Consider the following 25,538-nt stretch of genomic DNA (forward strand, 5'->3'; position numbering starts at 1 on the left):
TGGTTGTAAATGCTTCTCTGATATATTTCATGCCACCATTTCACCGCCAAATTCGATCAAATAAAAAAAAAAAAATTGTTAACTTTTTCACTAACTTTGGGTTTCTCACTGAAATTATTAACAAACAGCTTGTGCAATTATGGCACAAATGGTTGTAAATGCTTCTCTGGGATACCCTTTGTTCAGAACAAGCAGACATAAATGGCTTTGGCGTTGCTTTTTGGTAATTAGAAGGCCGCTAAATTCCGCTGCGCACCACACTTGTATTATGCCCAGCAGTGACGGTGTTAATTAGGTAACTTGTAGAGAGCTTGAAGGGTTAATTTTAGCTTCAGTGTAGAGATCAGCCTCCCACCTGACACATCCCACCCCCTGATCCCGTCCAAACCGCTCTCTTCCCTCCCTCACCCCACAATTGTCCCCGCCATCTTAAGTACTGGCAGAAAATCTGCCAGTACTAAAATAAAAGGCTTTCTTTTTTTAAAAATGTAAATTTAAAAAATAAATAAATATATTCTGCTGTGAAGGATCCCCCCTTAGCCCCCAACCTCTGTGATCCCCCGCAAAGAGCTCTATAACCCACCCCCCACTAACTATATGCCACAATTTTGGGTACTGGCAGCTGTCTGCCAGTACTCACTTTGCAAACAAATGTGGCTTTTTGTAAAATAAAACCTACTTTTTCTGTAGTGTAGCTGCCCCCCCTCCATACCATACCCCCCTCCCAGATCCCTTTTGAATTTATTTCCCCCCTCCACCCTCTCCCACCACTTAACATTTGGGAATCAGATTTAATTTCATAATAGATCGCGGGCGCACACACGCACGCCCCCCACCCAGCGTGCATGCCGACAACCATTTCTCCACTGCTGGCCGGAAGTTTGCCAGCAATGGGACGTCCACCCGCCTCCCTGCAATGGCTCCCACCCACCAACGATCGGCACCATCGCTGGCCGATGCAGAGAGGGCCACAGAGTGGCTCTCTGCATCGGTGTGCAAAAAAAAGGTATTGCAGTGATGCCTCAATATCGAGGCATCATGGCAATACCTTGAAAGCGGCTGGAAGCTATCAGGATTGCTTCCAGTCGCTGGAAACCCCTGACGACGTACAGGGTACGTCGAACTTTAAAGACCAGTTTTTGTATGACGTACCCTGTACGAAGTGTGTCATTAAGGGGTTAAAGCCATTCCTTTGTATGTAACTACTTACAAGTGCAGGTTAGTGAAACTCTGAATCTTCACATTGGGGGCCACTATCTTGGAGCTTAAAGGGACAGTTTACTTGAAAAATGTTATTGTTTAAAATGATAGATAATCCTTTATTACCCATTCCCCAGTTTGCATAATTATATTAATATACTTTATAACCTCTATATTTACCTGTATCTACGCCCCTGCAGACTGCCCCTTATCTCAGTGCTTTTTACTATCTTGCATTTTAGCCAGTCAGTGCTGGTTCTTGCATAACCATTATTCTTCACTGGAGTGAGCACAGTTATCTATATGGCACATATGAACTATCACTCTCTAGCTGTTGTGCAAGATTTTAAAAAATGTAAAGCTCCTGCTCTTTATTGTACAAGCTACAGCTGTCAAAAAGCTGGCAACATTACTGATCTATGAACGTGTACCACTTTGGTCACAGGATGCAAGAAACTGTATGTTCAAAGATGGCAACACCTAGTATGAAGAGGCAAATCACCTATAATTAGTTAAAATAAGAGAAAGGCTTTGAAAATAGCTGCAGGCACAGAAGTAACAGTCAATTCAAAAGAAACACAAGAAATGCTGCCCTGGAAATTGTGCGGTTTTTGAGAAAGTAACTCACCCATGACCTCCACGAGCAACGAACATTTCATGGAATGGAAACTGCCTGTGTAGATCTCTTTCTATGATATCCACCCACTTGGGGTCCCCTTGCATTTGGTCCAGATCCTGGAGGAAGCACAATGGTGACTCACTGGGAATAGTTTACATATATCTTGTAAGGTTTTACTTCTTGTCAGATACTTACATCAAACTTTTTTGGGTTTTGTTCCATCTTCACTTTGCTTCCAGAAAGGTACTGCCATGCACGGCCTCGTAATGATGGTGGAATACCCTTCTGACATCGAAGTTTTATCTGTTGATAAGGAGTTTAAGGTTACTGAATAGCCTAAAATAGTATACTCCTTCCTACAGACACTGTAACAACAGTAAGTCATCATCTAATACACCACCAGCAGAATAAACTTTTTTTTTTTTTTTTATTTAAAAAAAGCCATAGAAAGTTCAGTTTTATACATTGCTTGAGTGAAGAAAAAACTTAAAAACAGAATTTATGTTTACCTGATAAATTACTTTCTCCAACGGTGTGTCCGGTCCACGGCGTCATCCTTACTTGTGGGATATTCTCTTCCCCAACAGGAAATGGCAAAGAGCCCAGCAAAGCTGGTCACATGATCCCTCCTAGGCTCCGCCTACCCCAGTCATTCGACCGACGTTAAGGAGGAATATTTGCATAGGAGAAACCATATGGTACCGTGGTGACTGTAGTTAAAGAAAATAAATTATCAGACCTGATTAAAAAAACCAGGGCGGGCCGTGGACCGGACACACCGTTGGAGAAAGTAATTTATCAGGTAAACATAAATTCTGTTTTCTCCAACATAGGTGTGTCCGGTCCACGGCGTCATCCTTACTTGTGGGAACCAATACCAAAGCTTTAGGACACGGATGAAGGGAGGGAGCAAATCAGGTCACCTAAATGGAAGGCACCACGGCTTGCAAAACCTTTCTCCCAAAAATAGCCTCAGAAGAAGCAAAAGTATCAAACTTGTAAAATTTGGTAAAAGTGTGCAGTGAAGACCAAGTCGCTGCCCTACATATCTGATCAACAGAAGCCTCGTTCTTGAAGGCCCATGTGGAAGCCACAGCCCTAGTGGAATGAGCCGTGATTCTTTCGGGAGGCTGCCGTCCGGCAGTCTCGTAAGCCAATCTGATGATGCTTTTAATCCAAAAAGAGAGAGAGGTAGAAGTTGCTTTTTGACCTCTCCTTTTACCTGAATAAACAACAAACAAGGAAGATGTTTGTCTAAAATCCTTTGTAGCATCTAAATAGAATTTTAGAGCGCGAACAACATCCAGATTGTGCAACAAACGTTCCTTCTTTGACACTGGTTTCGGACACAGAGAAGGTACGATAATCTCCTGGTTAATGTTTTTGTTAGAAACAACTTTTGGAAGAAAACCAGGTTTAGTACGTAAAACCACCTTATCTGCATGGAACACCAGATAAGGAGGAGAACACTGCAGAGCAGATAATTCTGAAACTCTTCTAGCAGAAGAAATCGCAACTAAAAACAAAACTTTCCAAGATAATAACTTAATATCAACGGAATGTAGGGGTTCAAACGGAACCCCCTGAAGAACTGAAAGAACTAAGTTGAGACTCCAAGGAGGAGTCAAAGGTTTGTAAACAGGCTTAATTCTAACCAGAGCCTGAACAAAGGCTTGCACATCTGGCACAGCTGCCAGCTTTTTGTGAAGTAACACAGACAAGGCAGAAATCTGTCCCTTCAGGGAACTAGCCGATAATCCTTTTTCCAATCCTTCTTGAAGGAAGGATAGAATCTTAGGAATCTTAACCTTGTCCCAAGGGAATCCTTTAGATTCACACCAACAGATATTATTTAAAATAACGGAACCGGAGCCGTTTTGAACTTTAACCCCTTTACAGTCCCTGGTATCTGCTTTGCTGAGACCCAACCAAGCCCAAAGGGGAATACGATACCAAATGACGCCTTCAGAAAGTCTTTTCTAAGTATCAGAGCTCCTCTCACATGCGACTGCATGCCATGCCTCTCAAAAACAAGTGCGCAACACCGGCGCGAAAATGAGGCTCTGCCTATGCTTTGGGAAAGCCCCTAAAGAATAAGGTGTCTAAAACAGTGCCTGCCGATATTATTATATCAAAATACCCAGATAAAATGATTCCTCAAGGCTAAATATGTATTTAATAATGAATCGATTTAGCCCAGAAAAAGTCTACAGTCTTAATAAGCCCTTGTGAAGCCCTTATTTACGATCGTAATAAACATGGCTTACCGGATCCCATAGGGAAAATGACAGCTTCCAGCATTACATCGTCTTGTTAGAATGTGTCATACCTCAAGCAGCAAGAGACTGCTCACTGTTCCCCCAACTGAAGTTAATTGCTCTCAACAGTCCTGTGTGGAACAGCCATGGATTTTAGTGACGGTTGCTAAAATCATTTTCCTCATACAAACAGAATTCTTCATCACTTTTCTGTTTCTGAGTAAATAGTACATACCAGCACTATTTCAAAATAACAAACTCTTGATTGAATAATAAAAACTACAGTTAAACACTAAAAAAACTCTAAGCCATCTCCGTGGAGATGTTGCCTGTACAACGGCAAAGAGAATGACTGGGGTAGGCGGAGCCTAGGAGGGATCATGTGACCAGCTTTGCTGGGCTCTTTGCCATTTCCTGTTGGGGAAGAGAATATCCCACAAGTAAGGATGACGCCGTGGACCGGACACACCTATGTTGGAGAAATTATGCTTAACTGATGATGTTCAGACGGGGAGAGTCCACTGCTGCATTCATTACTTTTGGGAATACAGAACCTGGCCACCAGGAGGAGGCAAAGACACCCCAGCCAAAGGCTTAAACACCTCCCCCACTAACCTCATCTCCCAGTCATTCTGCAGAGGGAACAACGAACAGCAGGAGAAATATCAAGGTGAAAAAGGTGCCATAAGAACAAAAACAAAATTACTGCCGCCCCATATAAAAAAAACGGGCGGGGAGCTGTGGACTCTTCCAATCTGAAGAAAAGAAAATTATCAGGTAAGCATAATTTAAGTTTTTCTTCATAAAAACGGGGAGAGTCCACAGCTGCATTCATTACTTTTGGGAAAACAATACCCAAGCTATAGAGGACACTGAATGCAAAACGGGCGGGTACAAAAGGCGGCCCATTCTGAGGATACCATAGCCTGAAAATACCCAAACTCCCGACAAAAAAAACAAAAAAACGCTTCACCAGAAGCAGAAGGGACAAAAAGTAAAAGGCACAAGTAACAGCCCAACAGTTAGAACCAGCAAGGCTCTTGCTAGAGACCGCTCAGAATCACTAGACTCAACCGAGCCCAAAAGCCTCTGAGGAGACAAAGTCCCACAGACTCTCAGCCCGCGAATAAACACAAAAGTACTAGGGTAATAAAGAAAAAACCCAAGGGTAACTCCAAGAGAGTAAACAGGGTCTTTCATCGGTTTTGCCCTGTTTCATCCTTACCGACCTAGCAGAGCAAGGGAGGAAAATCCCAAACCCCTATCTGCATGGATTCCAAAGGGACCAAAGTAAAGCCCTGAAAAACTAAAGGGAGAAAGGTAGAACCCCTCCCCTACGCAGAGTGCTTCTACTGATACTACAGTAATGGCATGTCACAAGAAATCCAGCCCTTCCCCTGACATCCTGCACGCAAGGCAGGGGGGACAACCCCACTGAACAGAGGAAGAAAAAGGACCTCCGAGCACCAGGCGGATACTGTGGAATGCCAAGGGAGGGGAAACAAAAACAGAACAGCTCATTCGCACACAGGTATGGAGTGAAAAGCTGTAGATGGACTCAAAAGGTTGAGTACCGAATGAGCAGACCTTGCACCACAGGCGATGCATCAGTCATATGCAAGGCACCTTGGACACTGAACTCTCACATAAGCATCCCAGACACAGAGTACTTTAAAAACCACAGCGTAATACAAATTCCCACCTAAAGAGTGCTAGGCAAATATGAAAGCCACACAGCTACTCTGGTTGACCCCTAAAGGCTCTAGGGACAACACCCACTAAGTCCAAAGATCAAGGTAAACGTACAAGAGAACAGAACTCAAACCTAGAAAATCTGGATTGAGGAGATAACCAGTCTCCAAGATCCTCTCAGGATCAACTTTGCAGAAGCACATACAGCTTGAGGAATTTACGAATGAACGAGCATTCTAACCCCTGGCGGATGAAACCCAAAATGCCTAAGCAGGGGCAAGCACAGGAGACAACATAATCTGCAGAACCCCAAAAACATGGGAGCAGACAAGATCCCGGAAGTAGAAAAAAGCCAAAAGGCCCTAACTTCCTGGAACCGATAACCAAAAGGCCAGCCCCAAGGAAAGGGGACAAAAGGCCCAATCAGGCTCGACCCAAAGGCAGAGGTGCCGTCATCAAAGACAACAGAGTCCAAGAAGACAATCCCAAAGGAAGTCTCAAAAGAGACGAGTAAACTCCACCAGAAACTGGACCACGGATTTCCATGGAATCCTCTGAACCTCCAACCCATTATGGGAAGGAGAAAAAAAAAAAACCTCTAGCACCTGAACCAAAAGAACCCAGGAGCCTACAGAGTACGCCTTAACAGGATCCGAACCTCGGAAACCGCCAGCTAAGCATGGATAGGAAAATTAGGACTGAGCACAATCCCTCTGATGCCCCCAAAGGATAAATGAGGACCAGCCTGACGTCTAGGAACAAAAGGCCACCTATAACTTGTAATGAAAAACAAGAAAACGAAGCTCAAAACAAGATGAGCCACTCAGCACCCCAACCGGACCAGCCAGGTAGAACGGGCACCACGTGTCTCATATAGACCCCAAGGGACAGAAAACTAGTACCCAACCAGGACCCGTCTGATACATAGGGCAAGAACTATCCAAGGCCACAGAAAGTCGCAACCCTAGAAGGGATAGACAAATTAAACAGACAAACGGTAGACATAACAATGCCCTAACTTTTCATATAACATCTGCAGAAGCGCCAAAGTGACCACAAAATCGCTAGTATCCAATTCCAGAGCGGCACTCGGAACATAACTGAAGGGCATGGATCACCCAGGCCATTTCATATTCTTTGCAAGAAGTAGAATCTGAATCAGAGACATCCGTCTCCAAAAAATCAGAAACCTCCATAACTTGGAGATTGTAAATATGGACAAAAAATAAACAGCATCTTACACCCCCAATGGCTGGGGCACTCACCACCTCCTATGACCCAGACTCTAGCGAAACAGACTCTCTCCATAGCCACACGGTCAGGAATATGGAAATGGAGAACAGAAGCGTGACCACGCCCAGTTATAAGGTGCACCGTGCAGTCCAAGAAAAAGTGCACCAGTCCGCAAAGACCGCACAGCCTGCAAAAAAGGCTGAAATGTTCCCAAATAGCTACGAGCCCAAGTATCTCTACACATTAGCAGACAGATTCACATAACAAACATGATAAAAGTCCCTCCCTGTTCAATAACCCCCCTCCGGATATATTAACCCTTGATTCCTTAAGATAAAAGGAGTCCCACTGAGACCCTGTCTTCTTCATTACATTTCCATATTGAAAGTAAAATGAAACGATCTTACCAGAATCTACGCTGTGGAACAGGAACACGGCCCTTCAAGTGTGACAGATAGTAGCATTGCTTCTGACATAGACTTGAGAGAAGAAAGCAGGCAGCGAAACTCATCAACGCTGATTGCATATGGAGCTGTTAATATGAGTCGGGATGGTTTCTCAGAAAGACTCACCCTGCATCTCTGGACTCTTTCATCCATCTTCTCACTGAGAGGCTGACAGGACTATCATAAAACTCCAGTCCCATTCCGAAGAGTACTACAATCCATAAAAGACTAAACCGAATCTTCCGACACTTCTCTGCCAACCTCCTGTGACGAAAGGCAAAGAATTACTGGGGGATGATCGAATGCGGGAGGTATTTAAGCCTTTGGCTGGGGTGTCTTTGCTTCCTCCTGGTGGCCAGGTTTTGAATTCCCAAAAGTAATGAATGCAGCTGTGGACTCTCCCCGTTTATGAATAAAAAAAGTCAGTGATGTTGCCTTGCTGGGATTGGTAAAGATTGTCTGTGTTTCTTGCTAGGGAGTGAGGTGTCTGTAGAGATGGCTGGAGATAGTAAAGCTTCAACATTCTCCATTTCCTCACACTAAACACAATTAAGATTTGAATCCACTATCATCATTTCCCACATTCACAATTGCAACTCCATTCTCGCTGGTCTCCCTAGCTGCCGTCTGTCCCCTATACAATCCATAATGGAATACCTCTGTTAGGCTAATCTTCCTTACATGTTGATTCTCATCTGTCGCACTTCTCTGCCAAACTATTCACTGGCTTCCTCTAGCCTTAAAGGGACAGTAAACCTCAAAAACAGAATTTATGTTTACCTGATAAATTACTTTCTCCAACGGTGTGTCCGGTCCACGGCGTCATCCTTACTTGTGGGATATTCTCTTCCCCAACAGGAAATGGCAAAGAGCCCAGCAAAGCTGGTCACATGATCCCTCCTAGGCTCCGCCTACCCCAGTCATTCGACCGACGTTAAGGAGGAATATTTGCATAGGAGAAACCATATGTTACCGTGGTGACTGTAGTTAAAGAAAATAAATTATCAGACCTGATTAAAAAAAACCAGGGCGGGCCGTGGACCGGACACACCGTTGGAGAAAGTAATTTATCAGGTAAACATAAATTCTGTTTTCTCCAACATAGGTGTGTCCGGTCCACGGCGTCATCCTTACTTGTGGGAACCAATACCAAAGCTTTAGGACACGGATGAAGGGAGGGAGCAAATCAGGTCACCTAAATGGAAGGCACCACGGCTTGCAAAACCTTTCTCCCAAAAATAGCCTCAGAAGAAGCAAAAGTATCAAATTTGTAAAATTTAGAAAAAGTGTGCAGTGAAGACCAAGTCGCTGCCTTACATATCTGATCAACAGAAGCCTCGTTCTTGAAGGCCCATGTGGAAGCCACAGCCCTAGTGGAGTGAGCTGTGATTCTTTCAGGAGGCTGCCATCCGGCAGTCTCATAAGCCAATCGGATAATGCTTTTAATCCAGAAGGAGAGAGAGGTAGAAGTTGCTTTTTGACCTCTCCGTTTACCAGAATAAACAACAAACAAAGACAAAGTTTGTCTGAAATCCTTAGTAGCTGCTAAGTAAAATTTGAGAGCACGAACTACATCCAAGTTGTGCAACAAACGTTCCTTCTTTGAAACTGGATTAGGACACAAAGAAGGCACAACTATCTCCTGGTTAATGTTTTTGTTAGAAACAACTTTTGGAAGAAAACCAGGTTTAGTACGCAAAACCACCTTATCTGCATGGAACACCAGATAAGGAGAAGAACACTGCAGAGCAGCTAATTCTGAAACTCTTCTAGCAGAAGAAATTGCAACCAAAAACAAAACTTTCCAAGATAATAACTTAATATCAACGGAATGTAAGGGTTCAAACGGAACCCCCTGAAGAACTGAAAGAACTAGGTTGAGACTCCAAGGAGGAGTCCAAATTTTGTAAACAGGCTTGATTCTAACCAGAGCCTGAACAAAGGCTAGAACATCTGGCACAGCTGCCAGCTTTTTGTGAAGTAACACAGACAAGGCAGAAATCTGTCCCATCAAGGAACTTGCAGATAATCCTTTTTCCAATCCTTCTCGAAGGAAGGATAGACTCTTAGGAATCTTAACCTTGTCCCAAGGGAATCCTGCAGATTCACACCAACAGATATACCAAATTATGTGGTAATTTTTCTGGTTACAGGCTTTCAGGCCTGAACAAGAGTATTAATAACAGAATCTGAGAACCCTCGCTTTGATAAGATCAAGCGTTCAATCTCCAAGCAGTCAGCTGGAGTGGGTCGAACGGACCTAGAACAAGAAGGTCTCGTCTCAAAGGTAGCTTCCATAGTGGAGCCGATGACATATTCACCAGATCTGCATACCAAGTCCTGCGTGGCCACGCAGGAGCTATCAAAATCACCGACGCCCTCTCCTGATTGATCCTGGCTACCAGCCTGGGGATGAGAGGAAACGGCGGGAACACATAAGCTAGTTTGAAGGTCCAAGGTGCTACTAGTGCATCCACTAGAGCCGCCTTGGGATCCCTGGATCTGTACCCGTAGTAAGGAACTCTGAAGTTCTGACGAGAGGCCATCAGATCCATGTCTGGAATGCCCCACGGTTGAGTGACTTGGGCAAAGATTTCCGGATGGAGTTCCCACTCCCCCGGATGCAATGTCTGACGACTCAGAAAATCCGCTTCCCAATTTTCCACTCCTGGGATGTGGATAGCAGACAGGTGGCAGGAGTGAGACTCCGCCCATAGAATGATTTTGGTCACTTCTTCCATCGCTAGGGAACTCCTTGTTCCCCCCTGATGGTTGATGTATGAACTTGGCCCTCGCTAGCTGAGGCCAAGCTTTGAGAGCATTGAATATCGCTCTCAGTTCCAGAATATTTATCGGTAGAAGAGATTCTACCCGAGACCAAAGACCCTGAGCTTTCAGGGATCCCCAGACCGCGCCCCAGCCCATCAGACTGGCGTCGGTCGTGACAATGACCCACTCTGGTCTGCGGAAGGTCATCCCTTGTGACAGGTTGTCCAGGGACAGCCACCAACGGAATGAGTCTCTGGTCCTCTGATTTTCTTGTATCTTCGGAGACAAGTCTGAATAGTCCCCATTCCACTGACTGAGCATGAACAGTTGTAATGGTCTTAGATGAATGCGCACAAAAGGAACTATGTCCATTGCCGCTACCATCAAACCTATCACTTCCATGCACTGCGCTATGGAAGGAAGAGGAACGGAATGAAGTATCCGACAAGAGTCTAGAAGTTTTGTTTTTCTGGCTTCTGTCAGAAAAATCCTCATTTCTAAGGAGTCTATTATAGTTCCCAAGAAGGGAACCCTCGTTGACGGAGATAGAGAACTCTTTTCCACGTTCACTTTCCATCCGTGAGATCTGAGAAAGGCCAGGACAATGTCCGTGTGAGCCTTTACTTGAGGAAGGGACGACGCTCGAATCAGAATGTCGTCCAAGTAAGGTACTACAGCAATGCCCCTTGGTCTTAGCACCGCCAGAAGGGACCCTAGTACCTATGAGAAAATCCTAGGAGCAGTGGCTAATCCGAAAGAAAACGCCACGAACTGGAAATGCTTGTCCAGGAATGCAAACCTTAGGAACCGATGATGTTCCTTGTGGATAGGAATATGTAGATACGCATCCTTGAAATCCACCTTGGTCATGAATTGACCTTCCTGGATGGAAGGAAGAAGTGTTCGAATGGTTTCCATCTTGAACGATGGAACCTTGAGAAACTTGTTCAAGATCTTGAGATCTAAGATTGGTCTGAACGTTCCCTCTTTTTTGGGAACTATGAACAGATTGGAGTAGAACCCCATCCCTTGTTCTCCTAATGGAACAGGATGAATCACTCCCATTTTTAGCAGGTCTTCTACCCAATGTAAGAATGCCTGTCTTCTTATGTGGTCTGAAGACAACTGAGACCTGTGGAACCTCCCCCTTGGAGGAAGCCCCTTGAACTCCAGAGAATAACCTTGGGAGACTATTTCTAGCGCCCAAGGATCCAGAACATCTCTTGCCCAAGCCTGAGCGAAGAGAGAGAGTCTGCCCCCCACCAGATCCGGTCCCGGATCGGGGGCCCGCATTTCATGCTGTCTTGGTAGCAGTGGCAGGTTTCCTGGCCTGCTTTCCTTTGTTCCAGCCTTGCATAGGTCTCCAGGCTGGATTGGCTTGAGAAGTATTACCTTCCTGCTTAGAGGACGTAGCCCTTGGGGCTGATCCGTTTCTGCGAAAGGGACGAAACTTAGGTTTATTTTTGGTCTTGAAAAGACCTATCCTGAGGAAGGGCGTGGCCCTTGCCCCCAGTGATATCAGAGATAATCTCTTTCAAGTCAGGGCCAAAGAGTGTTTTCCCCTTGAAAGGAATGTCAAGCAATTTGTTCTTGGAAGACGCATCCGCTGCCCAAGATTTTAACCAAAGCGCTCTGCGCCACAATAGCAAACCCAGAATTTTTTCGCCGCTAACCTAGCCAATTGCAAGGTGGCGTCTAGGGTGAAAGAATTAGCCAATTTAAGAGCACGAATTCTGTCCATAATCTCCTCATAAGAAGAAGAATTACTAATAATCGCCTTTCCTAGCTCATCAAACTAGAAACACGCGGCTGCAGTGACAGGGACAATGCATGCAATTGGTTGTAGAAGGGAACCTTGCTGAACAAACATCTTTAGCAGACCTTCTAATTTTTTATCCATAGGATCTTGGAAAGCACAACTATCTTCTATGGGTATAGTGGCGCGCTTGTGTAGAGTAGAAACCGCCCCCTCGACTTTGGGGACTGTCTGCCATCAGTCCTTTCTGGGGTCGACTATAAGAAAACAATTTTATAAATATGGGGGGAGGTACTAAAGGTATACCGGGCCTGTCCCATTCTTTACTAACAATGTACGCCACCCGCTTGGATATAGGAAAAGCTTCGGGGGGCCCCGGGGCCTCTAAGAACTTTTCCATTTTACATAGTGGTTCTGGAATGACCAGATAATCACAATCATCCAAATTGGATAACACCTCCTTAAGCAGAGCGCGGAGATGTTCCAACTTAAATTTAAAAGTAATCACATCAGGTTCAGCTTGTTGAGAAATGTTTCCTGAATCTGAAATTTCTCCCTCAGACAAAACCTCCCTGGCCCCCTCAGACTGGTGTAGGGGCCCTTCAGAAACCATATCATCAGCGTTCTCATGCTCTACAGAATTTTCTAAAACAGAGCAGTCGCGCTTTCGCTGATAAGTGGGCATATTGGCTAAAATGTTTTTGATAGAATTATCCATTACAGCCGTTAAATGTTGCATAGTAAGGAGTATTGGCGCACTAGATGTACTAGGGGCCTCCTGTATGGGCAAGACTGGTGTAGACGAAGGAGGGGATGATGCAGTACCATGCTTACTCCCCTCACTTGAGGAATCATCTTGGGCATCATTTTTACTAAATTTTTTTATGACATAAAATACATATAGTTAAATGAGAAGGAACCTTGGTTTCCCCACAGTCAGAACACAATCTATCTGGTAGTTCAGACATGTTAAACAGGCATAAACTTGATAACAAAGCACAAAAAACGTTTTAAAATAAAACCGTTACTGTCACTTTAAATTTTAAACTAAACACACTTTATTACTGCAATTGCGAAAAAGTATGAAGGAATTGTTCAAAATTCACCAAAATTTCACCACAGTGTCTTAAAGCCTTAAAAGTATTGCACACCAAATTTGGAAGCTTTAACCCTTAAAATAACGGAACCGGAGCCGTTTTTATATTTAACCCCTTTACAGTCCCTGGAATCTGCTTTGCTGAGACCCAACCAAGCCCAAAGGGGAATACGATACCAAATGATGCCTTCAGAAAGACTTTTCTATGTATCAGAGCTCCACACACATGCAGCTGCATGCCATGCTGTCCTCAAAAACAAGTGCGCCATACCGGCGCGAAAATGAGGCTCTGACTATGATTAGGGAAAGCCCCTAAAGAATAAGGTGTCTAAAACAGTGCCTGCCGATATAATCATATCAAAATACCCAGAATAAATGATTCCTCAAGGCTAAATATGTGTTAATAATGAATCGATTTAGCCCAGAAAAAGTCTACAGTCTTAATAAGCCCTTGTGAAGCCCTTATTTACTATCTTAATAAACATGGCTTACCGGATCCCATAGGGAAAATGACAGCTTCCAGCATTACATCGTCTTGTTAGAATGTGTCATACCTCAAGCAGTAAGAGACTGCACACTGTTCCCCCAACTGAAGTTAATTGCTCTCAACAGTCCTGTGTGGAACAGCCATGGATTTTAGTTACGGTGCTAAAATCATTTTCCTCATACAAACAGAAATCTTCATCTCTTTTCTGTTTCTGAGTAAATAGTACATACCAGCACTATTTTAAAATAACAAACTCTTGATTGAATAATAAAAACTACAGTTAAACACTAAAAAACTCTAAGCCATCTCCGTGGAGATGTTGCCTGTACAACGGCAAAGAGAATGACTGGGGTAGGCGGAGCCTAGGAGGGATCATGTGACCAGCTTTGCTGGGCTCTTTGCCATTTCCTGTTGGGGAAGAGAATATCCCACAAGTAAGGATGACGCCGTGGACCGGACACACCTATGTTGGAGAAAATAATGTTATATAATTCTGCACATAGTGCAGAATTATATAACATTATATTAGCGCAAACTTTATAAAACATAATATACCCTTTGAATTTTTTTAAAAAACGGCTGTTTTATTCACACAACGCATCGGGCCAGATGTATAGTGACAGCCCGGCCCGACCGCGCCATAACACTAAGTGCAGCTCGCTCCTGCTTTGTCTGACAGCAGGAGCGAGCTGCACTGTGTATAATGGCGCGGTCGGGCCGGGCTGTGACTATACAGCTGGCCCGATGCGCTGTGTGAATAAAACAGACCCGTTCAGAAGAGCACAGAGAGCGGGTCTGTAAAACAGCCGTTTTTTAAAAAAATTCAAAGGGTATATTATGTTTTATAAAGTTTGCGCTAATATAATGTTATATAATTCTGCACTATGTGCAGAATTGTATAACATTATTTTTAAGGTTTACCGACACTTTAAGAATAAAGCACAAAATGCTGAACATAACATTTAAGACCATCAATAACACTGCTCCCTCCTACATCTCTTCCCTAATCACCAGATACTCTTCCTCCCATTCCCTTCGCTCTGCTCATGACCACCTTCTCACATTCAAGTCTATGTGACTTCTCCAGATTGGCACTAATCTTGTGGAGCGAGGCAGATAGTTCTCCCCTAGTTTTCAAAGTCTCAAGTGTTCCTTAAAGACTTTACTGATCAGAGATGCATACAATCTATACCTAACCTTTCTTATCCCAATTCCTTTCCTTTTGTCAGTTCTTTGCACTCTGTTTGCTTGTACATGCACAATACCAGCTGTCTATCAACTTCTTGAAAGATAAAAACACCTGGCAACTCTTGGAAAGGCCCTCTTCCCCTACTCATTTGGTCCATAATTTACCTCTTAAAGGGACTTTAAACACTAAATAAATGCTAGATAGAATGATGCATTCAAAGAAAAGATTAGTCTGAGAATAACATGTAGATGCATTTTTAAAAGTTTAATTAGATGTTTAAATATTGACAAAATAAGTTTAAAGTTGTAATGTCTGTAAAATAATGGGAGCTGCCATGTTGTAACTTAGGTTACCTTCTCTGCTGTAGCCAATTAGGGACATTATAAATAGGTCAGTAGCGTGTGCAGCCAATGGCTGTGTGGAATATAACAGTGTTCTGCACTTCCATTTCTAACAGGAACTGAAAAGCTGAAAATTTCAGAAAGGAATTATAGGAAAAGGGGACAAAATAAATAATAAAAGTCTATTGCAGAGTGGTATATTTTATATAAAATATATCATTTTATATTACCATCTCAAAGTGTTTAATGTCCCTTTAAGTGCTACCTTTGCATATTCTACATATGTTTACAGAGTTGCGGAATCTGGTGGTGCTCTACAAATAAATTATAAAAATAATAATAGTAATGCCCAGCTAAAAGACGCCCTATGCCTCACTGTAAGCAACACTGGTGATGTCTAATAAATTGTCCACCCCACCAAATCATTCCCGACAAAAAGTTACAATGCTTGCTGAACAGTAGGCAGCTATGACAGTATACACATGCACCTCCCCTGTCCTTTTCATGCGTCACAGAGGCTGTATTTACAATTAAAAAAAAGACATGAAATACACAATTTTTCTTTAATGACTCAGATAGAACCTATATATTTTTAAACAACTTTCTAATTTACTTCTTTTATCAAATTTCCTTTGTTCTCTTGTTGAAAAAAGGGGAGGTAAGCTCAGGAGCATGCATGTGGTGTCTGGAGCACTATATGGCAGCAGTTTTGCATTAATGTTAACCATTTGCAAGAGCACTAGATAGCAGCACTTTTTCCTGCCATGTAGTGCTCTAGACAACGATCAAGTTATCTCTCCAACAAATACCATGGAAACAAAGCAAATGTTATAATAGAATTGTATACATTTAAATGATATGCTCTGAATTACAAAATAACAAATATCCCTTTAAGCTGTTTGTCTGACATCCTCAGATACATAGGGCCAACCAGCTGGTAAAGGTATGAAGCACACACAAACGTTGTGTGACCCTGGGGGACTATAAAGGAGTTTCATGCTTTTATTTAGAAAGCTTCTGTGCATAACTGCAGCGCTCATATCCTCCCAGGTCCCTGCAGTTTCAGTCTGCCTACATTTGCTGATAAGCAATAATATGCTTTTATCAGCAGCAATCAGAATCTATCAATACCACAACAAAAACAGGCTAGCAGTTGCTGTCAGGTGATCATTAGGTGGCCAAGCACATAGTGCTGGACACCTAATGTTTTTGTTCAGATTATTATTATTATTATTCCGCCATTTTTCCCCCAAATGCTTATAATAACAGCATAACTCAAAAACTCATGATACTTGGCACAGTGCTAGAGATCTATGCTGTGCATAATCCTGTGCAACATAAATCACATAGCTCACATAATCTAGCAGCCATCTTGCTTTTTGTGACAAATTTTGACAAACGCTTCAAAATCTTCTTCTACGGAACCACTTATGATACAGTTGTAAAACTTGCTGTGTGTACTGCTGTATGAAAGTTTGTTCAAGAGAAGTGATTTAGTCACCTAATCTAGCTGCCATTTTGAAATGTGTGAAACTCTTTAAAGGGACAGTAAAGGTTCAGAATAATGTTCTATAATTCTGCACACAGTGCAGAATTATATAACATTATTTAAGCGGTAACTTCAAAAATGTAAAAGTATTTTCAGTGAACATTTGACTCCGCTCCAGGATCTAATGAGCCGGTCTTCAATATCCAAAGCGCTTCACGGGCTTGCTGGTTAGTCACAGCACGCCTGGTCGTGCTATTGGAATAAATGTAGCTCACTCCTGCTACTAGACCAGAGCGGGAGAGAGTTACCGCTTAAATAATGTTATATAATGTTATATAGAGTTACCACTTAAATACTGTGTGCAGAATTATATAACATTATTCTGAACCTTTACTGTCCCTTTAAATATCTTCTTCTCTGAAACCACTAAGTGCAATGAAGCACAATTTTGCACATGTGCTGTTTGCAAGGTCATCAACCAAGATTGTTCAAACTGCGAATTTTCCATAACCATTCGCCTTTTTTATCATAATTTGCTCTTTATGCATTATGTTTACACTATTTAACTATATTACAGTGTAGTAGATACAGGATTACACAGTCATAACCCCTTAAAGGGACAGTACACTGTAAAATTGTTTTTATATGAATGTATTTCCAATGACTTGTTATACCAGCTGCAGAGTATAAAATGTATGAGAAATTGCATTTTTCGGTTTATTTGTGTATATTAAGTAGCTGGTTTGGTGCTTTTAAACCACAGCCTATTACAATGGGTTGAGCTTCAGTAATATCATATCTCATTATGTTATCACTTAGTGTACACACACTTGCTTATCTTATATTTGTCTGGAAAACTAAAGCTCAATACATAGAGAGAACAATGGAAAATGATCATTTTATTACTTAACTATCCTGCCCCCAACTGAGAGTATAATCTCTTCTGCTGGCTGCGTTTACTTAGGCTATTCAATAGAATATACTCCAGTATAGAAACTTTCACAATAGGTTGGGATACCACAGGCTAAATCAGCTATTTCAAAAGCCAACAATAGGGGTAAAGGAGCTACTTGTAAACATTTTAAAACACTCCAGCAGGTAAAATGAATCATTGGGAACAATTGGAAGGGGGTAAATTTTGGGGTGAACTGTACCTTTAAGGCAATATTGCATTCAAAATTTGCAGTGCGCAGTCGCCTATGTGAAATAAAACATTTGCAAATTTTCATGAAACTTCTGCAAATTGTAGAGGTCTATAGTGAGTATTAGTACGTGCAATTTGAAAGCCATACATTGCATATCTTGGCGGCCATTTTGTTTCGTATGCACTGTTTTTAAAAACTACAAAAATCTTCGTCTCCGAAACTGCTTATGAGACAGACTTGAAGTTTTGTTTATATAGAGTTATCTTATGATTAACATTCAGATTTGTTCAAGAGAAGTTGATAGGTCATGTAGTTTGGCAACCATTTTGAATTGTTCAAAAATGCTTAACTATATTTTTTTAATAATAAAACAAAAACCGTTTTACAAAAATGCTTTATTTTTGCTATGTCTATTGACATCTATGGCGAGAACTATTGTGCATAATATGGAGGCTGTATATCATATGATCAGGCAGCCATTTTGTTTTACATGAAAATTTCGAAAATCAACTTTCTCTGCAACCGCTTATGTTAGAACTGTGAAACTTGCTGTAACCCCTTATATTGTGACCTAGAGTCACAGTTGTTCATGTTGAAGGAATTAGTTACAAGCTGTCGCAGACATATTAGTTTACGCAAAAAATATGAAAATGTGTTTTCTTTGCAACCGCTTATGTTAAAGCTGTTTGTGCTGAAAGTATTGGTCATATAGTGTGGCAGCCATCTTGAAAAACGCAAAAAAATCGAAAATTTGTTTTTTTCCCTCAACTGCTTATGTTAGAACTGTAAACTGCTGTATAGCTTTATATTGTGACTTAGCAGCTTGTATGCCATTGCAAAGGAAATGCGCTTGGCCACCTCTATTACCGCTTGCAGCTATATTTATTACTAGAATCACTTGATAGCTAAAAGGACATGAAACCCCTTATTTGATCTGTTCCATCCACTTCTTTCAAAAGATGGAGCATACAATATAGTTCTAGGATGTGGGACAAAAACAAGACCAGTGATGTGAAGTATTTGTCAGTGCTATAGTAGCTGGTTAGGACCACTAAGATCACTAATTTGAGAGTGGTGAAATGTTTTTAAATAAGGGTTTTCATATCAGTTTATAGGGTAAGGGCAACAAAAGGGCTAAGCAACGCTCCTAAATTTTGTTAAATATATCTATGGCTTTGTCAGATGATCAATGTTGCCATAGTGATCTGCTCAGCATGTGACCACTGCTTTGATTAAAAAAAGGGCATCACCTCTTTTAAAAGGGTAATTTGCCTAATTTAGGTTAAAGGAATATAAAAGTGCAAAAAGGATGAACATGCTCTAATTTGTTAGATGTGCAAGAGTATTTTAATATTACACTGTTGCTTGCATACAACTTTGTTTAACCCTTTCACTACCTGGACTTTCAGACAAAAACTTGCCCAAAATACCAGAGCATTTTTAAAATTTTTGCTATAACTCCATTTAAACAGAATTGTGTTTATTTACCTGCAAAAACTATATATATATATATATATATATATATATATATATATATATATATATATATATATATATATATATATATACACACACACACACATACATATATATATATATATATATATATATATATATATATATATACACACATACATACATATATATATACATACACACTGAATATATATGAAAAAGAGAGCAGCGTATATTTATTTATTTAAAGTAGACAACCCAAGGTATTGATCTAGGCCCATTCTGGTATATTTCATGCCACCATATCACCACCAAATGCAATCAAATAATAAAAAAAAAAAGGTACTTTTTTCCACAAACTGGGTTTCTCACAGATTATGTACCTACTGAAAGCCAACTATCTGTGTAAAAAACAAACAAACGGAGGGCTGAATGACACAGACTGGGATCTCACAGTGTCCCAGCTCACTGCTCCTAGCGATAGTGCGGTTTTACGGACTGTCCCCCTCCTCCAAATCAGACTTGTGCTTGTTGTAGATAAAGTTGGTTTATTTAAAACAGGTTAAAAACAATTTGTTTAAAATGTGATATGAAATGCCTGAGGAAACCGTGTGTTGCCGCTGAGAAATGGGTTGCAGTTGTCTTAGGGGAATGTCAACCCCATGTTTTTAAACAAAATTGTTTTTAAACTATTTTAAATAAACCAACTTTATCTACAACAAGCACAAGTCTGATTTGGAGGAGGAGAAAGTACGTGAGTCCGCACTATCGCTAGGAGCAGTGAGTTGGGACACCGAGATCCCAGTCTGTGTCATTCAGCACATTGGTGCTGCCACAATTGTAAGTACAGCAATATCTACCTTATTATGGGCTTGGTACACCAGAGTCACACTAGGAAGCGCCCTCTGTTTGTTTGTGTTTTTTACACATATAGTTGGCTTTTGATACTGAATATCCAGGAGATGAGCAGCCCAGAGGAATCACCTTATTTCCTTACCCACATAAGAAGATCCCGTATTAGGTTCTCTTATGGTCCACAACTGGTTTTCAGACTTCATTTTTAAAAACTTCACACTTATTGTGCACTGATGGGAATTTGTGGTCATTTATGGTAACTTGTGCAATAACATAAATTATGCTTACCTGAAAATTTAATTTCCATCTGTATGAGGAGAGTCCAAGGCTTCATTCATTACTTGTGGAAAATACAGAGCCTGGCCACCAGGAGGAGGCAAAGACACCCCAGCCAAAGGCTTAAATACCTCCCCCACTCCCCTCATCCCCCAGTTATTCTGCCGAGGGAAGAAGGAACAGTAGGAGAAATATCAGGGCATAAATGGTGCCAGAAGAAAAACAAAAGAAATTTAGGTCCGCCCAACGGACTCTCCTCATACAGATGGAAATGAAATTATCAGGTAAGCATAATTTATGTTTTCCATCTTAATATGAGGAGAGTCCACGGCTTCATTCATTACTTGAGGGAAACAAATACCAAGCTCTAGAGGACACTGAATGAAAAAGACGGGAGGGTAAAAAAGACGGCAGACCCTATTCTGAGGGCACCACAGCCTGCAAAACCTTTCTCCCAAAAGCTGCTTCCGCCGAAGCAACATCAAATTTGTAAAACTTTGAAAAAGTATGTAAGGAGGACCAGGTAGCCGCCTTACAAATCTGCTCCATAGAGGCCTCATTCTTTGGTGGGCGGAGCTAATTTGTGACCACGAGTCTGTTTGTTTTTGAGTGCCTGATGCTGGGTATTGAATGTTTGCTGTATAACGCCGGTTTAATGAATTGATGATATAAAAATAGAATACCTGTCCTGCGATTTATGCGGATACGGTTTCAACATAGAATATTGTAACTGGCCAAAGAACTTTTTTACAATTAACTATTGGGTACGCACTAGTGTGTATTTGTAAATGTGATATTGTATCAGTATGAATGAGTGTGCAGATGATAGATACAATGTATCAAGGAAAACTGAATGTATCAGAATAATGGAGCACAATTAGATAGTAATAGCTTATAACATAGTGGATTAAAACAACCTACATAAGTATTCTTAACACGCAATCTGAACCGAACCACTTATTAGGAACACTGGAAATATCCAGATGTAATTTATTCAAACGTAATCTGCTAGATAACGATTAGATTACTTGATAAGTGTTAAAACAAATGGTTAAAAACTGAATACTAAAACCTGAACAAAGCTAGATCTTGACTACTCTGATCCTATGAGGACGTGGTAGTAAACCATACCTCCCAACATTTCAAAATTCAAAAGAGGGACACCCCCCCCCCCCCCCGGCAAAAAAAATTGAAATGTGGTGGGCGGGGCTTAAAAATCATAAGCCCAAAGTAATAAAAATAAAATTCTAAATAAAGTCATATATTTTAATACATTTAGGCAGCAAATCAAACCACTGGGATGGCTATGTGAGCGCTGTATTTAATTAGCCTTTGCAAAGACATTGCTAAATATTTTTATCTTAATTGCACATTTATTAATAAATTCTTTAAAACTACTCTCTGCATTCCCCATTAATATTCTAGATTCTGGCCTTTAAAGTCAGCAAAAATGCACAGTAGCACGCTACATAGCATACACTTACACATGCAGATACACACTACATAGCATACACTTATACATGCAGATACACACACACTACATAGCATACACTTATACATGCAGATACATACACACTACATAGCATACACTTACACATGCAGATATACACACACTACATAGCATACACTTATACATGCAGCATACACTTATACATGCAGATACACAGACACTACATAGTATACACTTAAACATGCAGACACACACACACACTACATAGCATACATTTATACATGCAGACACACACACACTACATAGCATACATTTATACATGCAGACACACACACACTACATAGCATACATTTATACATGCAGACACACACACACTACATAGCATAAACTTATACATACAGATACACACACACACAGTTATGGGTACAGATAGACACACACACACTACATCATATATGGGTATCTGTAATTCATTGTATGGGGTCCTGGGGTTGGTAAGCACATTAGCTGGCAGTCTGCGGCTGCCACTGTTCGTTACCCTGTTCGTTACCCTGGTATTAGCACTGCTCATTGTATAAAACTGAAGGCATGCTAGTATTATTACCAGGGGTTAGATATCATCATTACCAGAGGTAGGTTAGAGAGGTCACCATTACCCGTGGTCAGAGTGTATACAGCCTTCTTACTCCTGCTTAACCCACACACCATTCCTTTTCCACAGGGAATATAATAGGTATCTAACCCTGTGAGAGCAAAGCCAGCTGCTTCTGAGTATGGGCCCAATAGAATTTAAAAAAAAAAAAAAAAAAAAAAAAAAATTTTTAAATGCCTGGGGCAAATCGGGACAGATGGCTAGCAACTCGGGACAGAGGGACAGACCCCTAAAATCGGGATTGTCCCGCGAAAATCGGGACAGTTGGGGGGTATGGTAAACTACAATCTTGTGAAGCGTTCTGGATCATTAAATCACTGATTAAATATACCAATATATCCATATTTAGGATTATAAATATAGCATGTTTTCTAACTATGACTATGGCTATTTAGTAATACCGGTATAGTATGTAATGATACTTTCTCTCAAGTCCCTCAATTAAATCACTGAGTAAGTCATCTGAGAATCTAAAGTGACCAATAGATCACTGCAACATAAAAATAATAATAATAATAGTGTGACTTCTGATAAAGGACTGCTATAACTGACAGTGATGAATTTATATATGTTAGAGACTTGCTACAAATCACCCTTGTATAGCGTATCCAAGACTGGATACGTAATATTAAACTCCTATGCTATATATGGATAAATTATACCAAACACATCCGTGTGTTCACAGTTAGCCTCATAGCCGTTTTAAATTGTGTGTCTATAAGTTACTATAAGTTTATGTATTGTTCTGTCTTTTGAGCATAAATGTTAAATAAAGTGTTGTGGTATATATATATATATATATATATATATATATATATATATATATATATATATATATATATATATATATATATATATATATATATATATATATATATATAAATATATTTCCATATTTCCATGCAAGGTTAAAACTCTAACATATGAGTCACAAATGAATATAGGTATACAAGAAAGACTCTTCTCTCTTTTTCATAGGTTTTTCAACATTTATTTTCCGACATTTCGGCCCCCACCTTGACAAAGGCCCAGGTTGGGGCCGAAACGTTGGAAAATAAATGTTGAAAAACCTATGAAAAATGGAAATTTATGCTTACCTGATAAATTGATTTCTTCTACGATACGACGAGTCCACGGATTTCATCCTTACTTGTGGGATATTATCCTCCTGCTAACAGGAAGTGGCAAAGAGCACCACAGCAGAGCTGTATATATAGCTCCTCCCTTCCCCTCCAGTGATTCGACCGAAAGTTATAGGAAGAGAAAGGAGAAGCTAAAAGGTGCAGAGGTGACTGAAGTTGTAAATAATAAAAAATATAATCTGTCTTAAATTGACAGGGAGGGCTGTGGACTCGTCGTATCGTAGAAGAAATCAATTTATCAGGAAAGCATAAATTTCCTTTTCTTCTACAAGATACGACGAGTCCACGGATTTCATCCTTACTTGTGGGATACAATACCAAAGCAACAGGACACGGATGAAAGGGAGGGACAAGACAGATACCTAAACTTTTCTCCAAAAAACAGCCTCAGAAGAAGCAAAAGTATCAAATTTGGAAAAAGTATGAAGGGACGACCAAATCGCAGCCTTACAAATCTGTTCAACAGATGCATCGTTTTTAAAGGCCCATGTGGAAGCCACAGCCCTAGTAGAATGAGCCGTAATTCTTACAGGAGGCTGCTGTCCAGCAGTCTCATATGCCAGGCGGATGATACTTCTCAGCCAAAAAGAAAGAGATGTAGCCGTAGCTTTCTGACCCCTACGCTTTCCAGAATAAACAATGAATAATGAAGATGATTGACAGAAATCCTTAGTTGCCTGTAAGTAAAACTTTAAGGCACGGACCACGTCCAGATTATGTAACAGACGCTCCTTCTTAGAAGAAGGATTAGGGCACACGGAAGGAACAACAATTTCCTGATTAATATTCTTATTGGAAACAACTTTAAGAAGAAAACCAGGTTTGGTACGTAAAACCACCTTATCAGAATGAAATATGAGATAAGGCGAATCACACTGTAACACTGTAAGCTCAGAAACTCTTCGAGCAGAAGAAATAGCAACCAAAAACAGAACTTTCCAAGATAATAATTTAATATCTATGGAATGCAGAGGTTCAAACGGAACCCCTTGAAGAACTCGAAAAACTAAATTTAAACTCCAGGGAGGAGTAATTGGTCTAAAAACAGGCTTAATTCTAGAGAGAGCCTGACAAAAAGACTGAACATCTGCCAAACGTTTGTGTAACAAAATTGACAACACAGAAATTTGTCCTTTTAAGAAACTTGCTGATAACCCTTTCTCCAATCCTTCTTGGAAAAAAGACAGAATCCTAGGAATCCTAACTTTACTCCATGAGTAACCCTTGGATTCACACCAATAAAGATATTTACGCCATATATTATGATAGATTTTTCTAGTGACAGGCTTTCTAGCCTGTATCAAAGTACTGATAATCGAATCAGAGAAATGTTGGAAAGGACCTTGAATGAGAAGGTCCTGTCTCAAAGGAAGTTTCCATGGTGGCAGAGAGGACATGTCCACTAGATCCGCATACCAAGTCCTGCGTGGCCACGCAGGCGCTATCAGGATCACTGAAGCTCTCTCCTGTTTGATTCGAGCAATCACGCGTGTAAGGAGAGGAAACGGTGGAAACACATAAGCTAGGCTGAACAACCAATGCACTGCCAAGGCATCTATCAGTTCGGGCTGAGGATCCATCGACCGGGATGCGTATCTTGGAAGCTTGGCATTCTGTTGAGATGCCATCAGATCCAATTCCGGTCTACCCCATCGAAGAATCAATGAGGCAAATACCTCCAGGTGGAGTTCCCACTCCCCCGGATGAAAGGTCTGTTAACTTAGAAAATCCGCTTCCCAGTTCTATACTCCTGGGATGTAGATTGCTGACAGATGACAAAAGTGGATACCTCTCTCATCGCTAAGGGACTCCTTGTTCCCCCCCTGATGATTCATATAGGCCACAGTCGTCATGTTGTCCGACTGGAATCTGATGAATTTGGCCAAAGCCAACTGAGGCCATGCCTGAAGCGCATTGAATATTGCTCTCAGTTCCAGAATATTGATTAGAAGTAAAGACTCCACCTGAGTCCAAACACCCTGAGCCTT

The 25,538-nt window shown here is 41.1% G+C and overlaps 1 protein-coding gene across 1 annotated transcript in view; it reads right to left on the reverse strand.

Annotated features, from left to right (window-relative positions):
* The window catches only part of TBC1D10A (TBC1 domain family member 10A), a 162,204-nt gene that overhangs the window by 42,958 nt on the left and 93,708 nt on the right, over positions 1 to 25,538 (reverse strand). Inside the window, exons 3-4 of the mRNA XM_053702201.1 lie at positions 2,015 to 2,122; positions 1,829 to 1,935 (exon numbers count right to left, since the gene is read on the reverse strand). Of these exons, the coding sequence (XP_053558176.1) occupies positions 1,829 to 1,935; positions 2,015 to 2,122 (215 nt within the window). The remainder of the gene's footprint in view (positions 1 to 1,828; positions 1,936 to 2,014; positions 2,123 to 25,538) is intronic.

This window comes from Bombina bombina, chromosome 2, assembly GCF_027579735.1.
Source record: "Bombina bombina isolate aBomBom1 chromosome 2, aBomBom1.pri, whole genome shotgun sequence".
Lineage (NCBI taxonomy): Eukaryota > Metazoa > Chordata > Amphibia > Anura > Bombinatoridae > Bombina > Bombina bombina.